This window comes from Schistocerca cancellata, chromosome 2 (genome assembly GCF_023864275.1).
Source record: "Schistocerca cancellata isolate TAMUIC-IGC-003103 chromosome 2, iqSchCanc2.1, whole genome shotgun sequence".
NCBI classification, from domain to species: domain Eukaryota; kingdom Metazoa; phylum Arthropoda; class Insecta; order Orthoptera; family Acrididae; genus Schistocerca; species Schistocerca cancellata.
The window spans coordinates 564,709,308-564,729,196 of record NC_064627.1 but is presented as its reverse complement, the minus strand read 5'-3'; the positions used below and the strand labels follow the sequence as shown (position 1 = coordinate 564,729,196).

The 19,889-nt window shown below is 39.4% G+C and overlaps 1 protein-coding gene across 4 annotated transcripts in view; it reads left to right on the top strand.

Moving 5' to 3' along the window:
• LOC126162157 ((E3-independent) E2 ubiquitin-conjugating enzyme UBE2O) overlaps positions 1–19,889 on the top strand; it is a 227,908-nt gene that overhangs the window by 22,101 nt on the left and 185,918 nt on the right. For all 4 annotated transcript variants that reach the window (XM_049918460.1, XM_049918459.1, XM_049918463.1 and 1 more), the window contains exon 2: positions 11,983–12,156. In XM_049918460.1, coding sequence (XP_049774417.1) covers positions 11,983–12,156 — 174 coding nt within the window. The remainder of the gene's footprint in view (positions 1–11,982; positions 12,157–19,889) is intronic.

The following is a 19,889-nucleotide window of genomic DNA, read 5'->3' as shown; positions in this document are numbered from 1 at the left end:
CGTTACGCTCCCGTCTACAGCTATCGCTTGATCTATCGTCGATTTTAGCAGATGACACGCGCTCAGCCGACCGCGTTCTCCAGTTTATTAGTGACAGTGAAATGACGTCAGTCATTTGAAGCCTTTTTTGGGGACAACCACCCCCTTTCTGTAGTAGATTTTTAAGCCTTCTTCTATTTTTAGTTTCTCCAATTTTCTGACTTTGTTCCCATTGCTGCTGGTTTTCAATTTCGGTTTTTTACTGTCTTAAGTCACGGGCTGGGCGCTAATGACCATAGAAGTTTTGCGCCCTAAAACCACAAAAAAAAAAAAAAAAAAAAAAAAAAAAAAAAAAAAAAAAACACTTTGAGCAAAAGAAAGGTTGTCCCTGGATGATCATTTTTAGATATTATTAGGTTTGCAATAACTATTTATAATTTGTCCCTTGCAGTGAAGAACCATGTCTTGTTCTCATTAGTTGTGGACTGTGTTGCTGTTTCTGTACTCCCTTCAGGCTTGTGCCATTGTAAACGATAATAAATAATTGCAGAACAAGATGGCTAGCACATAGACTTCTTTACCAAACTTTAGAGTGTCACTTCCAGTTGTGTCTTTGGGTATTTATCTTCCTTCTGCTCCAACTGTGCGATGCTACTCAGTTTTAAAAGGATTGTGAAGAATGATGGTTACTGCTGCTAAAGAGTGACCAGTGGCCTCAAAACACTGAGTATCTCAAAATACCACAGGTCATTACTTGTAGATAAGCACATCCTGCCCCATTTATGCAAGTCTATTGTGCAGTGTTTTCTGGACAATGAGTGCTCATGTTATCACTTGGGAAAGTTGATTGTGTTTTAAAATCACAAGTGCTATTGCCATGAGAAGCAACTCACATCAAACCCGTTGTAATGTATTGTGTGGAACTAGGGACCTAGAAACGATGGAGAGGCTTCGTCCCCACTGTAGCTCTCAGTGGTACACAACCTCACAACAGGCTACAGCAGTCCACTCACCCCACCGTAGCCCCACACCAAACCCAGGGTTATTGTGCGGTTCAGCCCCCAGTGGACCCCCTGTGAAAGTCCCTCACCAGATGAGTGTAACACCAGTGTTTGCCTGGTAGAGTAATTATGGTGTACATGTATGTGGAGAAAGTGTTCATGCAGCAATCGCCGACACAGTGTAACTGAGGTGGAATAAGTGGAACCAGCCTGCATTTGCCGAGGCAGATAAAAACCATCCACAGACTGGCCGACACCGGACCTCGACTCAACTGCTGGGCGGGTTCGTGCCGCCTGGAAAGCAGTGTGTTAGACCGCACGGCAACCTGGGTATGCTAACACCAAACCCAAACTTAGCTCTGTATTTACTTGGAAAAATCTCTACTGAAAATCTGCCAGTCAAGAACAGAATGTACCATGTACTATGTTAGATTTTTCTTGAGGTAAGCAAGAAGCTGGAATGTACTAAAAGAGACCTTTTTGCTAGTTGAAAAAGATTTATTTACTTCAGCCCAGGATCATCTTGCAATGATAAATGAGTTTTCACTGTAGCACAGTGAAAATCAGTAGCTCAAAATATATACACAGAATACTGAATATGCTCTATAAGGATAGGACAGGTGGTCTGTTGCAGTCTTGATGATGGTATCATCCCAGCATTTGCCTGGAGTGATCTAGGAAAACCATGCAAAACACAAATCAGGATGGCCAGACGGATTAAATTGATCCCTGTTATACAGTGTACTTTGATTTACACACAAATGTCTTACGATAACAAATAATATAAAAAGCATAGTTTGCTCTTCATCACCAGAAACACTAAGGACACCTGCTGATGACTTCTGGGCCATGCAGATGCTGCTACAGGGTGTATACGACCCGGGACATCCGGGAAAAACCCGGGAATTTTTTCGTCCGGGAGAAAACCGGGAAAAACCCGGGAATTTTTTCGTCCGGGAGAAAACCGGGAAAAACCCGGGAATTTTTTGGAATTGGGAACTTTTCCTTGTTTTAGTTACCAGTTAAATTTTTGTTATTTTAACTGGTAAGAACCAATACTCCAACAAAGGATATTACTGTATTCCACGTCTGCAGGATAATATTGCAACAACAAAAAATTAACAAGAGGAAGAAAAACGAAAATAAAACTTAAGCGGCAAAGGAATTGCGCCATATACAACAAAACACAGTGCTCATACAAGCGTCTGCCAACCAAATTGTGTCAAAGGCTTCAGGAAGAATATGCAGTGCTTCCTAACAACAAATTGCCTTCGATGAGTGTGGCATGACAGCTGTTTACATTTGATTCATTTGAGCAGTTGCGGGCGGGCTCTTGCGCATGCGCAGTTGAGTCGCCTATGGGTAGTACCTTCTCCCATTTCTGGCTAAAGATGTGTGGCTGAGCGCCACTATCTAAATTGCTCCGGTTCGGAAATATCGTAGATCCAGGGCTGATGCACAGAGCAGTCTGAGTTGTAGTGGGGAGGCGGGTAGTCTCCACGTGACCTGTGTTTACGTTTATTGATTTTGCTGTTTCCTCTTCGTTTATTGCTCTCACATTAAATGAAAACAAAACGGATTTCTGTGGCCGGGAGCTACGAAATTAATTAAAATACGTTCGCATAATTACGTAAGGCTAAAATATGTTGTTAGTTCCAGGTTTTATTTCCACCTTTCTGACAATCAAGCATTAATCACCTTGCAGAACAATGAAGTTATTGTTGTCGGTTTGCTAAAGAGATTGGGCTTTTATTAATATTTTGCGCTCAGGAAGTCAGTTTATTTCAAACGAAGTGTTTAATCTCACGCTGTTGGCTAGTTTCAACTATTCGCTGCATTTCAAGTGCACGTTTTCCATCTTCTAGCTCGTATGACATTATGCCATAATAAAGAACCAAACATGAGATAATACAGTACTGGTACTCTAGAAAATTTACATCCGAATCTGGACATACGATTGTGCACTTTAAGCCAAATTACGCATTTTAGTATGGTTCATGAAATTACGATGCTCCTGAAGTATCCTTTGATGTCTTGTTTCTTTTACGACATAATGCAAGATCGCACGTACGAACATACGGGCTTCCTGCGTCATCGTAGCTGCGCTGGCGCGGTGACGCCTGTTATCTGGCGCTCTCTGGCAACTGCTGAAACGAACCTGTTTCTAACAGGTCACGGGAAAATATTGCGAATGATGGTTTGAAAAATGTTACTTTCAAAGTAAATTTCCTTTTACGCAAGATGAACTATGTGCGAGAATGTACGATGAATTTCTTAAACCACAGAGCGTTTGACTCTCATGTAAAAATCAACTCCTTGAGGACGACCATCTAGAATAATTTAGAGCCCAGAAGATCAGACATTTAGGTCTTTATTAAAAATTTTACTGGCACATTTGTGTCATGTATCTTAAAGTGTAACACGCGCAAAATGATCAGCATTATATGTGGAAGCTTAGCTTCTCTTGCAGCTTATTAATCTTGGAGACCAATATTATTTGTGAAAGCTTTGTTTTTCTTCTATCAAATGGCTCTGAGCACTATGGGACTTATCTATGGTCATCAGTCCCCTAGAACTTAGAACTACTTAAACCTAACTAACCGAAGGACATCACACAACACCCAGTCGTCACGAGGCAGAGAAAATGCCTGACCCTGCCGGGAATCGAACCCGGGAACCGGGCGCGGGGAGCGAGAACGCTACCGCACGACCACGAGCTGCGGACTTTTGTTCTATCAAAACTATGTGTTCTAATTTAAACCATTAACTTTTCTTTTTGTGTGTTCGCGCTACTTAAGAGTGATCTTGCTATTGGTTGACTACACTATGTGTCTTGTACTGTCATCAGCTGTCGAGATCATGTGACATGAGCTATGACTGGCTTACAAAAGCGCGTCGCAATCTCGATTTCATTGCTTCGAAAAGTAACATGCAATGTTTGGTGGAATTCGAATTTATACCTCCGTAAAACGAAGAAATGCAGCGTACATGTTGCTGTACATCAAAGATCTTTCGAAAACCTGGTTTTGTCCCCTGGGTTTCATTTTCTAAAGTGCCGGTAAATTCTACGTCTGTTTAGAAAACCAGAAACATTTCAATGATTGATAAGTTTTACAGTACCGAGGAAAAGTATACTGTCATTTAACACGGAAAAAGTGTATTTTCATCCGGGAGAAAGTGTATTTTCAACCGGGAAATCCGGGATTTTTTTTTCCTTGTCCACGTATGCACCCTGTGCTAAGCCTTTCGTGATATCTTTCTGCCTGTTCAGACAACAGGTTCCTGGACCAGCAATATTCAAGTACGCTCGGGTTTGCTTCCTGTCCTCTCATCTGCCCAGCTTGAGGGGGGGGGGGGATACTGCATCAGCAAGACATTACTGCCATGCACTTAAGATCCTGACAAATGACTTTCTTGGGTCAGTCCATGTGAAATCAACCAATGGTTTGGAGCTTAACATCTCATATTTAGATAATTTTTGTACATTGATAGTAATTAGCACTTGTTTGCATGAAAATTCCCAAATTAAATTTGTATGAATCTTTCATTTTTCAGTTATTAAGTTTTCAAACTTCTAAAGTTATCTGATTTTTGTTTAGTTGTAAACCTTAAAAGACCACATCTCAAACTATTTTACTTACAGACTTAAAATTTGTACCTTTTAAATTCAGTTTCTGATAAACTTTAACAATTTGTGCTTCTTGATGGTATCCATAATGGTGCTGAATTTTTCCAAATTAGTTTTTTTATTTTTTTTATTTTGAAAATATTAACATCTGAATGTATTTTGGTCGTGAGGGGGAAAAATTTGTTAGTTGTACATTAGTTGTTAATGTGTGTGCCAGATTTCGAGATGGTATGCCAGTGGGAACACATTAAAAGAAATTTTACTTTACTGATAAGTCCAGCACCTAGTGCATTGTCTATTGGACTTGTTACTAAGCCATAAAGCAAACAGTAATATATGTTTTTTTTTTAATTGACAATCGAATTAGTATACTGAAATTTAAATTCCTGTTTGGAATCAACTGTGAAAATATTTTAACGTATGCCATAATACATACTGAAAGAAGACTATGAATAATGTACTTTGTTATACCGTGATTTCACAATTACATTAATATTAATCAGTATTATTTATTAGACAATGTTGTAGATGTTACAGTGTGTTGTCCGAGTCTCTTGCCATGAGAAAAATTTTACTTGTATTTAGCAAGAAAGACTTTGTGGTGATATAGTAACAATCTTATGAAAGCCTGATATTATATAATGCAGTTTTCTTTGAAATGGTGTAATCTAGTTCTTCCTACCAGTAACGAGAGATTATCAATGTAACAATATTATGAGAAGGAAAGTTGCTGCTCACCATATATAGCGGAGATGCTGCGTTGCAGATGTGCGCAGCGAAAAGACTCTCACAATTAAAGCCTGTGGCTATTTTTGTTGTGCCTCCCTGCAACTCAGCATCTGCACTATATGGTGAGTAGCAACTTACCTTCTCATAATATTATTCATGTAACATTTTCTGCAAAGCTTTTCACAGCTCTTCATCTGATAGTTTGTATGTCCTTCAAGTGGCAGTTGTGAGATTCAGTTTACAAATTATGAAGTTCTTTTTAGTACTATCGGTTTGTCTGGTATCTTGGTTATGAATAAGAAAGAGCTGGGCAACAAGGATGTATAAATGAAAGGTTTACTTCGCCTTTTTATCTCTTGTTGGCACACAAGCCATCCACCATATTTCTTCATATCGATATGTCTTGTAATGTGTTAAAAGGCATACCATCTGCATCTGGACTCACTTGAATTTTATGAACATCCAACTTTAAAAAAAAAAAAAAAAAAAATTGCTCATCTCCTTTTTCATTCTTCATGCTTATCATTTTTTATATAATAATTTTTAACATTTTTATGCAGCGACAGCAACTGATATTGTTTTTTAAGAATATACAGCCTACAGTTGCAGGTTAACTTTATTGTTTACCTAGGTTTCAACGTTAGTAATAACATCTTCTTCAAAACCTGCAACAAGTTAATTTTATAATGCGCTAGTAAATTATATTAGATATGGTCATCCTACAGGATGCAACGTGTAGTACTTACATAAAATATTATTTAAATGTTTGCTTAAAACAGGCCATGTCCTAAGTCAACTTCATAAAACTTGATGCATAACCATAAGGTTTTGTCACTTCTCCACTTCAGTTTATCATTTTGAAACTGTATTAAACCAGGAACAGCGTAAGGGATAGTGTGCCTTTTCTGCTTTATATAACTTTTAATTTAGTTGCAGCTACTATTTACTGAACAACACTATAAAACAATAACATTCACTTCTATTAACAGCAATTCACTTCAGTAGAGATGAATTTTTCACATTAAAAAGTAGCCGATGGCATATATGCTTACCCCATTCAGACAATTGGAAGGAAGTTAATATTTGATCCCAATGTAATTCCACAACTGATCAATATGAACATTTAGAAAGCCACCTGAATTATTTTATGTGCACTTATTAATCCACTGGTTTTATTCTACACTCCTGGAAATTGAAATAAGAACACCGTGAATTCATTGTCCCAGGAAGGGGAAACTTTATTGACACATTCCTGGGGTCAGATACATCACATGATCACACTGACAGAACCACAGGCACATAGACACAGGCAACAGAGCATGCACAATGTCGGCACTAGTACAGTGTATATCCACCTTTCGCAGCAATGCAGGCTGCTATTCTCCCATGGAGACGATCGTAGAGATGCTGGATGTAGTCCTGTGGAACGGCTTGCCATGCCATTTCCACCTGGCGCCTCAGTTGGACCAGCGTTCGTGCTGGACGTGCAGCCCGCGTGAGACGACGCTTCATCCAGTCCCAAACATGCTCAATGGGGGACAGATCCGGAGATCTTGCTGGCCAGGGTAGTTGACTTACACCTTCTAGAGCACGTTGGGTGGCACGGGATACATGCGGACGTGCATTGTCCTGTTGGAACAGCAAGTTCCCTTGCCGGTCTAGGAATGGTAGAACGATGGGTTCGATGACGGTTTGGATGTACCGTGCACTATTCAGTGTCCCCTCGACGATCACCAGTGGTGTATGGTCAGTGTAGGAGATCGCTCCCCACACCATGATGCCGGGTGTTGGCCCTGTGTGCCTCGGTCGTATGCAGTCCTGATTGTGGCGCTCACCTGCACGGCGCCAAACACGCATACGACCATCATTGGCACCAAGGCAGAAGCGACTCTCATCGCTGAAGACGACACGTCTCCATTCGTCCCTCCATTCACGCCTGTCGCGACACCACTGGAGGCGGGCTGCATGATGTTGGGGCATGAGCGGAAGACGGCCTAACGGTGTGCGGGACCGTAGCCCAGCTTCATGGAGATGGTTGCGAATGGTCCTCGCCGAACCCCAGGAGCAACAGTGTCCCTAATTTGCTGGGAAGTGGCGGTGCGGTCCCCTAAGGCACTGCGTAGGATCCTACGGTCTTGGCGTGCATCCGTGCGTCGCTGCGGTCCGGTCCCAGGTCGACGGGCACGTGCACCTTCCGCCGACCACTGGCGACAACATCGATGTACTGTGGAGACCTCACGCCCCACGTGTTGAGCAATTCGGCGGTACGTCCACCCGGCCTCCCGCATGCCCACTATACGCCCTCGCTCAAAGTCCGTCAACTGCACATACGGTTCACGTCCACGCTGTCGCGGCATGCTACCAGTGTTAAAGACTGCGATGGAGCTCCGTATGCCACGGCAAACTGGCTGACACTGACGGCGGCGGTGCACAAATGCTGCGCAGCTAGCGCCATTCGACAGCCAACACCGCGGTTCCTGGTGTGTCCGCTCTGCCGTGCGTGTGATCATTGCTTGTACAGCCCTCTCGCAGTGTCCGGAGCAAGTATGGTGGGTCTGACACACCGGTGTCAATGTGTTCTTTTTTCCATTTCCAGGAGTGTATATGAACATCCTTAGATGATAAGGTGGAAAAAATGTGCGTGTCATGATTCTGAGGGCCTATAATGAAAGAGTTATACATGCAAGCAGCAACTTGCTTCTCTTTTCCCTCACCAGTGCTTTACTAACTTTATCTCCATAATTCATCTCTACTGAAGTGAATTGCTGTTAATAGAAGTGAATGTTATTGTTTTATAGTATTGTTCAGTAAATAGTAGCTACAACTAAATTAAAAGTTATATAAAGCAGAAAAGGCACACTATCCCCTACACTGTTCCTGTTAATGGCTAGATGGCATGGTTTAATACAGTTTCAAAATGATAAACAGAAGTGTGCTTAGTTATTACTCCGTAATTTCATTTTAACTATTGTTTTGTGGAATACCATAATGAAATTTGCCACAGACACATTGACAGATAGTGTACAGCTAACACAGACTTTGCAAAACAAAAATAAAAAAATCAGACTGTGGCATTTTCAGAATTAAAAAAAAAGTTTGATTTGGGAAAATTTAGCAGTTTAATGGATGTGTTCAAGTAGTACACATTTTTAAAGTGTACAATAAACTGAATAAAATGGAATTAATTTCAGGTGCATACATAATATAGTTTTTGAGACGTGAACATTTTAACGTTTAAAGATATGACAAATTGCACAATTTTGATAACTTTAAAATTAACAGTACAAAAATGAAATTTCCAAAAACAAATTAAATTTTGGATTTAAAATTAGTTTGATGTAAAATAAAAAGGAAAAAATTACAAAATTCTATATAATTAAGGTTCAAATTTATTTTTTTATTGGTTAACTTCCCATGGAATGACACTTTTATTTAAATGCAGCAGGGTATAGAAGTTAATCCTTTTCATTATTACTAACTACTGAGTCCTCCAAGTAATCTTTAATTGTGTAGGATGCATTAGGTACTAGCTACTTTTTGAACATTAGTATTTGTCATTTCTTTCGATTCCTTGGCCTATTTGTTATACAATTGTGTTCCCTGATAGAAAATCTGTTTCAAGGGTTTTATTTGTTTTTTGTTGATAAATGTAAATCCATACTGACTGTCGTACCATAACTGTATGTAGAACTATTAGTGGAATACTAAGCACAGTTATCCTTGATACACACCACACATCGACAGATGTATTTACTTGGTGCGATAAGGATGCTCAATTTTCTAGATAGCTCTATACAATTAGCTCAAATACTACTTCTAGTTATTATTTTTACTGCCTTTTTCTGCAATTTAAAAGTGTTGGCCATGTTTCATGCCTTTAATCCCCAGAAAAGAACCCCACAGCTAAGCATCAAGTATACATAGGAATAGTGTGTCACCAAAAAAGCATAACATGCTGATGACATTCTTTTTGCCAGTATCTTTGGGTGCTCATTCCAAGTTAACTGATAATCAATATTCATGGATAAAAACTTTGTACTTGTTATATAATCAATAGATTTGTCTTGTGTGCCTAATGTGACAGGGTTGTTTTTCTTCTTTATGCCGAAGTGAATACTATTTGTTTTTGTTATGTTCTGTGTCAGTTTACTCCTTACTGCCCAACAGTAAACATCCTTGAGGGTTTCATATACTTTCTCTGTCTCGGACTGTGGTGTTTTACCAGTGACTATGATGTTGCTGTCATCGGTAAAGAGAACTCTTCTCTATGTTGTATACTATCTGGAAAGTCATTGACACATAATAAGAACAGAACTGGGTTCAATACGTTACTCTGAGGAACACCCATGTTTGTGTTTCTTGCCTGCCAATTGTTTTACTAAAAAGTTGCCATCAGCAGATGTGTGGACTACCTTACCTTTTACACCTTTTTGCAACCACTTACTTGCTACGCCTCTTACACCTAGCATCTCTAGCTTATTTAGCAGTATTTTATGGTCAGCATTGTCAAAGGCCTTGAAAAAGACTAAGGATATGCCTGAATTAGAGTCATCCCTGTCAAGAGTTCCAAAAACCACTTTTATGCACTCTGTAGTGGCCAATATTGTACTTCTCTCACTTTGAAAACCAAACTGTGCATTGTTAAACTCTTCAGCCTGTCCTTCATAAGAGATTCGTTTATTTTTGAGAAAGAAGACCGTAGTGAAACTGACCTGTAGTTTCAATACTTCCTGCATTACCTATCTTTAGTGAGGGCACAATTTTTGCATACTTTAGGAATACCTTGTAGAAATATTACATTTATATCATAAGGCACAATTTGTATGCATGGAGATTACGATGTTGTCATAAAAATTGGATACGGAAATAAAGCAAAATATGCATAATTCTGAAAATACTATTTTTCAAAGTTGCTGTTAATTTTGTGACAGCACTCGTGCTCGTAATGGGATATGAAACTGCATGATCTACAGTGACCCCTAATATCCATTTTTTTAAATGTTTCTGTATCAACTATATTTAAAAGTATTGTGTTTACAAATAACCTGGACAATGATAAGTCACAGTGGTCAAATATGAGGGGCATTTGAAAAGTCATTGCAAAAATAAAAACTACTTACCTGTTTGGCATAAAACTTTTTTATTTTTCGACATAGTCTCCTTTTGGACTTATACACTTCACCCAACACTTCTAATTTGTTGGTCCCTTCTGCATAATAAGAATTGTCCAAGTCTGCAAAATAACTATTAGTTGCTGTGATCACCTCCTCGTTTGAATAAAATCTTTTTCCTGCCAGCCATTTCTTCAAATTGGGGAACAAATAGTAGTCTGAGGGAGCCAAGTCTGGAGAATGGGGGGGATGTAAAATGAGTTGGAATGCTATTTCCATTAATTTTGCGACCACAACTGCTGAGGTGTTTGCTGGTGCATTGTTGTGATGGAAAAGGACTTTAATGCAGTCCAATTGCAGCAGTTTTCTTGCAGCTCGGTTTTCAAACGGTCCAATAACGATGAATAATACGCACCTGTAATAGTTTCACCCTTTTCCAGATATTCGATGTGAATTGTCCTTTGCGAATCCCAAAAGACAGTCGCTATAACCTTTCTGGCCGAAGGAATGGTCTTCGCCTTTTTTGGTGCAGATTCTCTCTTGGTAACCCATTGTTTAGATTGTTGTTTGGTCTCAGGAGTGTAGTAATGTATCCATGTTTCATCCACTGTGACGAAACGACACTTAAAGTCCTGCGGATTCTTCCTGAACAGCTGCAAACCATCCTTGCAAAACTTCACACGATTCCACAATCGCAGAACCCATCTTGCGGGTAGCTTTCACATGTCCAAATGTTTATGCAAAATATTATGTACCTGTTCATTCGGGATGCCCATAGCACTAGCAATCTTAACTCTTCTGTCATCCATCACCATAACGTGGATTTTATCAATGATTTCTGGAGTCATAACCTCCACAGGGCATCCAGAACGTTCAGCATCACTTATGCCCATATGGCCACTCCGAAAATTTTGAAACCACTTATAAACTGTTCTAATCAAAGGTGCAGAGTTACTGTAATGTTTATCAAGCTTCTCTTTAGTCTCCTGAGGCGTTTTGCCTTTCATAAAGTAATGTTTAATCATCAAATCAAATTCTTTTTTGTCCATTTTTTGGCAATCACTGTACTTCATTGATTCACACGAATGCAAAACACAAAGAAGTAGACCAATATGGCTGAAACTTTGTGTGCGTTCTTTCCAAAGATGCTATTAACTAAACATGACCTCAATACGCACCAGTGGTGCCATCTGTCGGCCTTTGCATGGACTCTTCAAACTCACCTCGTACTAAATTGACCTTAGAGAATGGTTGAGGTACTACATTCCACAGGCACTTTCCGTATTGTCAGAATTCTGGTTAAGATTTCTTTATTGAGTGTTGGGAAAGTGTTGTATAAATAAGTGAAATTTTAAGTAGGTAAGCTGTTCTTACCTTTTATGTATTTGTTGCTCAATTATTTATGCATATTTATTTACATAAGTTGTGGCTCCAAGATTCCATCTTAAAACTATTTATTACAGTGTATTAAATGTGCATTTCGTTAGTCATCTGATGATATTGTAAGTAGTCTGTTGTGTTGTGTTTCATTTAGGTATGTTTGGCCGATCGTTCATTGATGCCCGGTGATGTTGTTCGACGTATGGTGAAGGGCAAGGACACACAGCGTGGATATTGCCGTGACATACGAGTGACTGCCAGTGTCCAAGTCGTTGGCAGTAAGCAAGTCATTCCAAATGTCAAGAGTGAACACCTAATACCTCTGGAGGTGAGACACTTACTCAGTTTGTTTGTATTTTAATGGCCTTGAAAGTAAACAATCAGTTATCCAGGGATATTGAAATGTGTCTAAGGGTGGAGAAATAATAAATAAATACATGTTAATATCTTTGGAAGCTTTATACAAAAGAAACCAAGTTTTACAGTGTATTGTAACTGGTAGTTTAGTTTGAGGGGAGTTCGTGGGTACCAAGACAGAGTGTAACCAGTTGTGTAGTCAAGATAACTCTGGGTATTGTTTCTTCCTTGAGTGCAGCATCTATATCTTCATTTACATTTACACCTACACCTACACCTACACCTACACCTATACTCCGCAAACCACCGTGAGGGTCATGGCGTAGGGTACATCCCATTGTACCAGCTATTAGGATTTCTTCCTGTTCCATTCATGTGTGGGGCATAGGAAAAATTATTGTATGAATTCCCAGTGCAGTAATTATTGTAATCTTGTCCTCACAATCCCTATGTGAGTGATATGTAGTGGGTTGTAGTATATTTGTAGAGTCATCATTTAAAGGTGATTCTTGAAACTTTGGTAATAGACTTTCTCTGGATAATTTGTGTGTCTTCAAGAGTCTCCGGTATCTGTGTGTGACACCTCACAGGTCGAACAAACCTGTGACGATTCGTGCTGCCCTTATCTGTATACATTCAATATCCCTTGTTAGTCCTATTTGGTAAGGGTCCCACACACTTGAGCAATATTCGAGAAACAGTCACACAAGTGATTTGTAAGCAATCTCTTTTGTAGACTGATTGCACTTTCTCGGTAATATACAAATAAACCGAAGTCTACCTTCTGCTTCACCAACAACTGAGGCTATATGATCATTCCATTTGTTATCACTATGAAGTGTGAAATACATGTATTTGTATGATTTGTCTGATTCCAACAGTGGCTCATTGATATTACAGTTGTAGGATACTATGCTTCTTTTGTTTTGTGACATGCACAATTTTACATTTCTGAACATTAAAAACAAGTTGCCAATCTCTGCACCACTTTGAAGTCTTACCAAGATCTGACTGAATATTTAAGTAGCTTCTTACAGACAGTACTTCGTCATAGATTACTGCATCATCTGCAAAAAGTCAGAGTTTAATATTAATATTGTGTGCAAGACCATTTATATACAACATTAACAACGAGTGTCCCAACACACTTTCCTGGGGCACATCTGAAGTTCCACTTCATCTGACAATGACTCTCTATTCAAGATAACATACTTTTCCATCCGTACCAAAAAGTCCTCAGTCCAGTCACAAATTTCAATTGATGCGCCGTATGATCATACTTTTGACAATGAACGTAGGAGTGGTACTGAGTCAGGTGCTTTTCGGAAATTGAGAAATACTGCATCTATCTGATTGTCATGATCAAAAGTTTTCAGTAGGTTGTGCAAGAAAAGTGCGAGTTGGCTTTCACATGATCAATGTTTTTAGAATGAGTGTTGGTTGGCATTGAAGAAGTAATTTTGTTCAAGATAAATTTTCAAGATAGTGAGAAATATATGAAACATTGTCCTGCCTGTAGCCACAGTTTTGCTCTGTAGTTAGTTGCTTTTATGTGACTCAATGCTTCGATGATAATTGATGTTATCCTATTACCAAATATATATACCATTGGAAGTTTCAGGGAAGGATTGAGATTCCAATGTCGAGAAATTACAGTCTCAATTTTCTCTCTGAGAAAATCACTGCTGGGTAAATGTCTAGATTAGGGCCAGTGATGTACTTACGTGCCTCGTGCTACGATGCTGTCTGTATTCACCGTGAGGCATGATGGGAACAAAAGGGGATACTGGTTCTACACTGCCAATGAGAGAGCACCAGACAGAAGACATGCCTGCAAGCAAGAAATGGAGAAATATTTTTTCATGTCAGTATATCACAAGCTTGAAAATAGCAAAACATTCAAAAGAAAGAGTCAAGATATTAGTAACAGCTAAGATTATACATTTAATTGCCACTCATTTCACTTGCAGTTTTTACATTCATTGGTGTTGGCAGCTCTCAACGATCCTCTCACACTCCAGTCTAACCATAACCTTGTAGTTAGTGACATAATTGGGGCAAAACAGTCAAATATTTGTGGCACCCACTATTATTAATAGAATAGCTGCTTATGGTAGGATTAAGTATTGTGAATGGAGAATAAATAAATAAATAAATATGAAACTGGAAGAAATTTTATTCATATGGATTGTAAACCAAGACAACAGCTGTCAAAAAGCACAAAAACAAATCTGATTCATTTTGATTCTGCTTTTTCCACACTATTCAGACAAGTAGCTACCAAAAAATGCCATGCACTGCCTTGTGTTATGAAGTGACCTTTTGATAGCAGCCCATGTGTTCACCGTGGTGTCATAGCATGTGATAGTGAAATGTTGAAAATCCTTATCTTTCAGGCACTTTTACTCATGAAAACAGTGAAATTATTGTCATGCATGGAAAAATGTTTTCAACAAGAATGTCCAGCAAACAGTGTTTGATCACTGGGGAAGGGGGGGGGGGGATCATTTGTATGATCCTCCTGGTATTCCTCCAAACCCCATCTGTCTTTCTTTTTGTCACATCTTCCATAGTTATTTAGGCCAAACTAAGACAGCACACTGGATCACATTCAGCAGGATAACAGTTCATACCCACGTCCGGCTATCCTGATTTAGGCTTTCCATGATTTCCCTAAATCACTTCAGATAAATGCTGAGATGGTTCATTTGAAAGGGCAAGGGTGACTTCCTTCTGCTTCTTTCCTAACCTAATGGGACTGATTACCGTGCTGTTCGGTCCCCTCCCCCAATCAACCAACCAACCAACCAAACTAAGACTCGTCTGTCTCAACAATTACTACTTCACCATTAAATTTCAAATTTTGTCTGAGGCATACTTCTTCATGAATGTCCCCACAAAATTGTCTCCAATTAACAATAATTTTCTTAGCCATGCCCAGTTTGTCGGATATAAACTCAGATCCGAACTTACTCACCCACAAATATCTGAATTGCAGAATTGTCCCAATTTTTAATTTGCTTCTAGCAGTCCAGGACTTCTTTTGGATTAAAGATGTGGAAAAATGGCAGCTTTTGCTGCACTTCCACACTGTCATTAACAGTAACGTTACACACTTCTACAGTATTTTTGCCATCAAACTTAACACTATGCCATCCGTCGACACCACAGTGGTGTCATGCGCGAAATAGCAGTCAACAGCAGGCGACATCACAATGGTGTCGTGTGCATAGTATCGCTCAGTGGCCGGTGACAGCACTTTAGTATCTTTTGCATTCTGTTGGTGATTTGTTTAGGTAACAATAAGTTACACATGTCAACAAGTTTTTTGTTTTTATAAGTACTTGTGCCTGTTCATCATGACAGACAAAAGAGACAATACGATTATTTATGATGAATGTGCGGACATCTTGTCCGACTTTCTGGACGACTTGGCCTATTGGGAAGAAGACATTGGATATCAAAAAAATAAAAGTGAAGCAGAATCGTCAGAAGATAATGAAATACCTCCAAGAAGAATTCGGTGAAGGCTACGGTTGTCAACTGATTCGGATGAATTGGACGAAGAAGACAGTGCACAGTGGTCAGACTTTGATTTAAGGACCAGTAATAAATCTGAAGGATCTCTGGGTCCAAACCTATTTCCCAAAGATATACAATGTGTTGAGGCTATTGTAGAATTATATATTGGGAACGATCTATTTGAATATATTAGCAAGCAACTAAATCAGCAAGTACTACAGTCAAAATTGCAATAGAAGGAAACTGGATTAAAAAAGGCAAATTTGTCCACATTATGGGATCTGAACTTTGAAAATGATTTGTGCTTGCTATCCTCATGGAATTGTAAAAAAAGAAAGGATCAATGATGGCTGTTGTTGTGGTGGTCTTCAGTCCAGACACTGGTTTGATGCAGCTCTCCATGCTACTCTATCCTGTGCAAGCTTCTTCATCTTCCAGTACCTACTGCAACCTACATCCTTCTGAATCTGTTAAGTGTATTCATCTCTTGGTCTCCCTCTATGATATTTACCCTCCACGCTGCCCTCCAATACTAAATTGGTGATCCCTATATGCCTCAGAATATGCCCTACCAACTGATCCCTTCTTCTAGTCAGGTTGTGCCACAAATCTTCAGCATTCTTCTGTAGCACCAAATTTCGAAAGCTTCTATTCTCTTCTTGTCCAAACTATTTATTGTCCATGTTTCGCTTCCATACATGGCTACACTCCATACAAATACTTTCAGAAACGACTTCTTGACACTTAAATCTATACTCGATGTTAACAAATTTCTTTTCTTCAGTAACGCTTTCCTTTTCGTTGCCAGTGTACATTTTATATCTTTTCTACTTCGAGCATCATCAGTTATTTTGCTTCCCAAATAGCAAAACTCATTTACTACTTTAAGCATCTCATTTCCTAATCTAATTACTGCAGCATCACCCGATTTAATTCGGCTACATTCCATTAGCCTAGTTTTGCTTCTGTTGATGTTCATCTTATATCTTCCTTTCAAGACACAGTCCATTCTGTTCAGCTGCTCTTCCAGGTCCTTTGCTGTGTCTGACAGAATTACAATGTCATCGGTTAACCTCAAAGTTTTTATTTCTTCTCTATAGATTTTAATTCCTTCTCCGAATTTTTCTTTTGTTTCCTTAACTGCTTGCTCAATATACAGATTGAATAGCATCGGGGAGAGGCTTCAACCTTGTCTCACTCCCTTCCCAACCACTGCTTCCCTTTCATGCCCCTCGACTCTTATGACTGCCATCTGGTTTCTGTACAAATTGTAAATAGCCTTTCGCTTCCTGTATTTTACCCCTGCCACCTTCAGAAGTTGAAAGAGTATTCCAGTCAACATTGTCAATATCTTTCTCTAAGTCTACAAATGCTAGAAAAGTAGGTTTGCCTTTCCTTAATCTATTTTCTAAGATACGTCGTAGGGTCAGTATTGCCTCATGTGTTCGAACATTTCTACGGAATCCAAACTGATCTTCCCCGAGGTTGGCTTCCACTAGTTTTTCAATTCGTCTGTAAGGAATTCGTATTTTGCAGCCATGGCTTATTAAACTGATAATCCGGTAATTTTCACATCTGTCAACACCTGCTTTCTTTGGGATTGGAATAATTATATTCTTCTTGAAGTCTGAGGGTCTTTCGCCTGTCTCATACATCTTGCTCACTAGGTGGTAAGAATTTTGTTAAACCTGGCTCTCCCAATTCTGTCAGTAGTTCTAATGGAATGTTGTCTACTCCGGGGCCTTGTTTCGGCTTAGGTCTTTCAGTGCTCTGTCAAACTCTTCACGCAATATCATATCTCCTATTTCATCTTCATCTACATTCTCTTCCATTTCTATAATATTGTCCTCAAGAGCATCGCCCTTGTATAGACCCTCTATATACTCCTTCCACATTTCTGCTTTTCCTTCTTTGCTTAGAACTGGGTTTCCATCTGAGCTCTTGATATTCATGCAAGTGGTTCTCTTTTCTCCAAAGGTCTCTTTAATTTTCCTGTAAGCAGTATCTAACTTACCCCTAGAGTTATGCGCCTCTACATCCTTACATTTGTCCTCTAGCCATCCCTGCTTAGCCATTTTGCACTTCCTGTCGATCTCATTTTTGAGACGTTTGTATTCCTTTTTGCTTGCTTCATTTACTGCATTTTTATATTTTCTCCTTTCATCAATTAAATTCTATCTCTCTTCTGTTACCCAAGGATTTCTATTAGCCCTCATCTTTTTATCTACTTGATCCTCTGTGACCTTCACTATTTCATACCTCAAAGCTACCCATTCTTCTTCTACTGTATTTCTTTCCCCCATTCTTGTCAATCGTTCTCTAATGCTCTCCCTGAAGCTCTCTACAACCTCTGGTTCTTTCATTTTATCCTGGTCCCATCTCCTCAAATTCCCACCTCTTCGCAGTTTCTTCAGTTTTAAACTACAGTTCATAACCAATAGATTATGATCAGAGTCCACATCTGCCCCTGAAATCTATCTGAGACCTTCCAGTATCTCCAGGGTTCTTCCATGTATACAACCTTCTTTTATGATTCTTGAACCAAGTGTTAGCTATGATTAAGTTATGCTCTGTGCAAAATTCTACCAGGCGGCTTCCTCTTTCATTCCTTACTCCCATTCCATATTCACCTACTACGTTTCCTTCTCTTCCTTTTCCTTCTATTGAGTTCCAGTCGACCATGACTATTAAATTTTCGTCTCCCTTCACTATCTGAATAATTTCTTTTATCTCATCAAACTTTTCATCAATCTCTTTGACATCTGCAGAGCTAGTTGGCATATAAACTTGTACTACTGTGATAGGTGTGGGCTTCATATCTGTCTCGGCCACAATAATGTGTTCACTATGCTGTTTGTTGTAGCTTACCCACATTCCTATTTTCTTATTCATTATTAAACCTACTCCTGCATTACCACTATTTGATGTTGTATTTATAACCCGTATTCACCTGACCAGAAGTCTTGTTCCTCCTGCCACCGAACTTCACTAATTCCCACTATATCTAACTTTAACGTATCCATTTCCCTTTTTAAATTTTCTAACCTACCTGCCCGATTAAGGGATCTGACATTCCACGCTCAGGTCTGTAGAACGCCAGTTTTCTTTCTCCTGATAACAACGTCCTCCTGAGTAGTCCCCGCCCGGAGATCCGAATGGGGGACTATTTTACTTCCAGAATATTTTACCCAAGAGGACACCATCATCATTTACGTACATAGTAAAGCTGCATGCCCTCAGGAAAAATTACGGCTGTAGTTTCCCCTTGCTTTAAGCCGTTCGTAGTACCAGCACAGCAAGGCTGTTTTGGTTAGTGTTACATGGCCATACCAGTCAATCATCCAGACTGTTGCCCCTGCAACTACTGAAAAGGCTGCTACCCTTCTTCAGGTACCACATGTTTGTCTGGCCTCTCAACAGATACCCCTCCGTTGTGGTTGTACCTAAGGTACGGCTATCTGTATAACTGAGGCACGCAACCCTCCCCACCAACGGCAAGGTCCATGGTTCATGGGGAGGGGGATCAGTGATTATTGGCCAACAAATCCATTGAGAGACACACCGATACTTCGCAAAATGATGTCCCACAACCAGTTCAGACAAATATCATCGTTTTCACATTTTTCCAACAACAACAATAAACCGTGTAATGCCGACCGCCTTTTCAAAGTGCAATTCATTATTGATTGTTTTTTCAAAAAGTTTAAAGGAACCTTTAATATTAGTCAAAACAGCTCAATTGATGAGGGATGACACTGTGGCATGGTTGGTTAAATTTTAAAGTTCACAATCCGTCAAAAATTATGGAATATGGCATACTCATTCGGATGCTGTGTGATTCAAGTACGGGATACATTTCCTCATTCAAGATATATTTCGGTGCTGGACAGTCTTTAGCAAAAACAGTGCTGGAACTGTTGGCACCTTCTTGTGGAAAGTGGCATCACCTCTACATATATAATTATTATAACAGTATATAACCTGGAGAGAAGTTACTTTAAAAGAAAATTCGAGTTTGTGGAACGATGTGGCAAAATAGAGGATTCCGGAAAAATTAAAGCACACAAAAGTCAATGAGTTTGAAGCTCGTCATCAACAGAAAGGTGAAGTACACGCAAGGGTATGGAGAGCTTAGAAAACTAAAATGATAAGAATAATGTCTACAACAGATAATGTCATTTT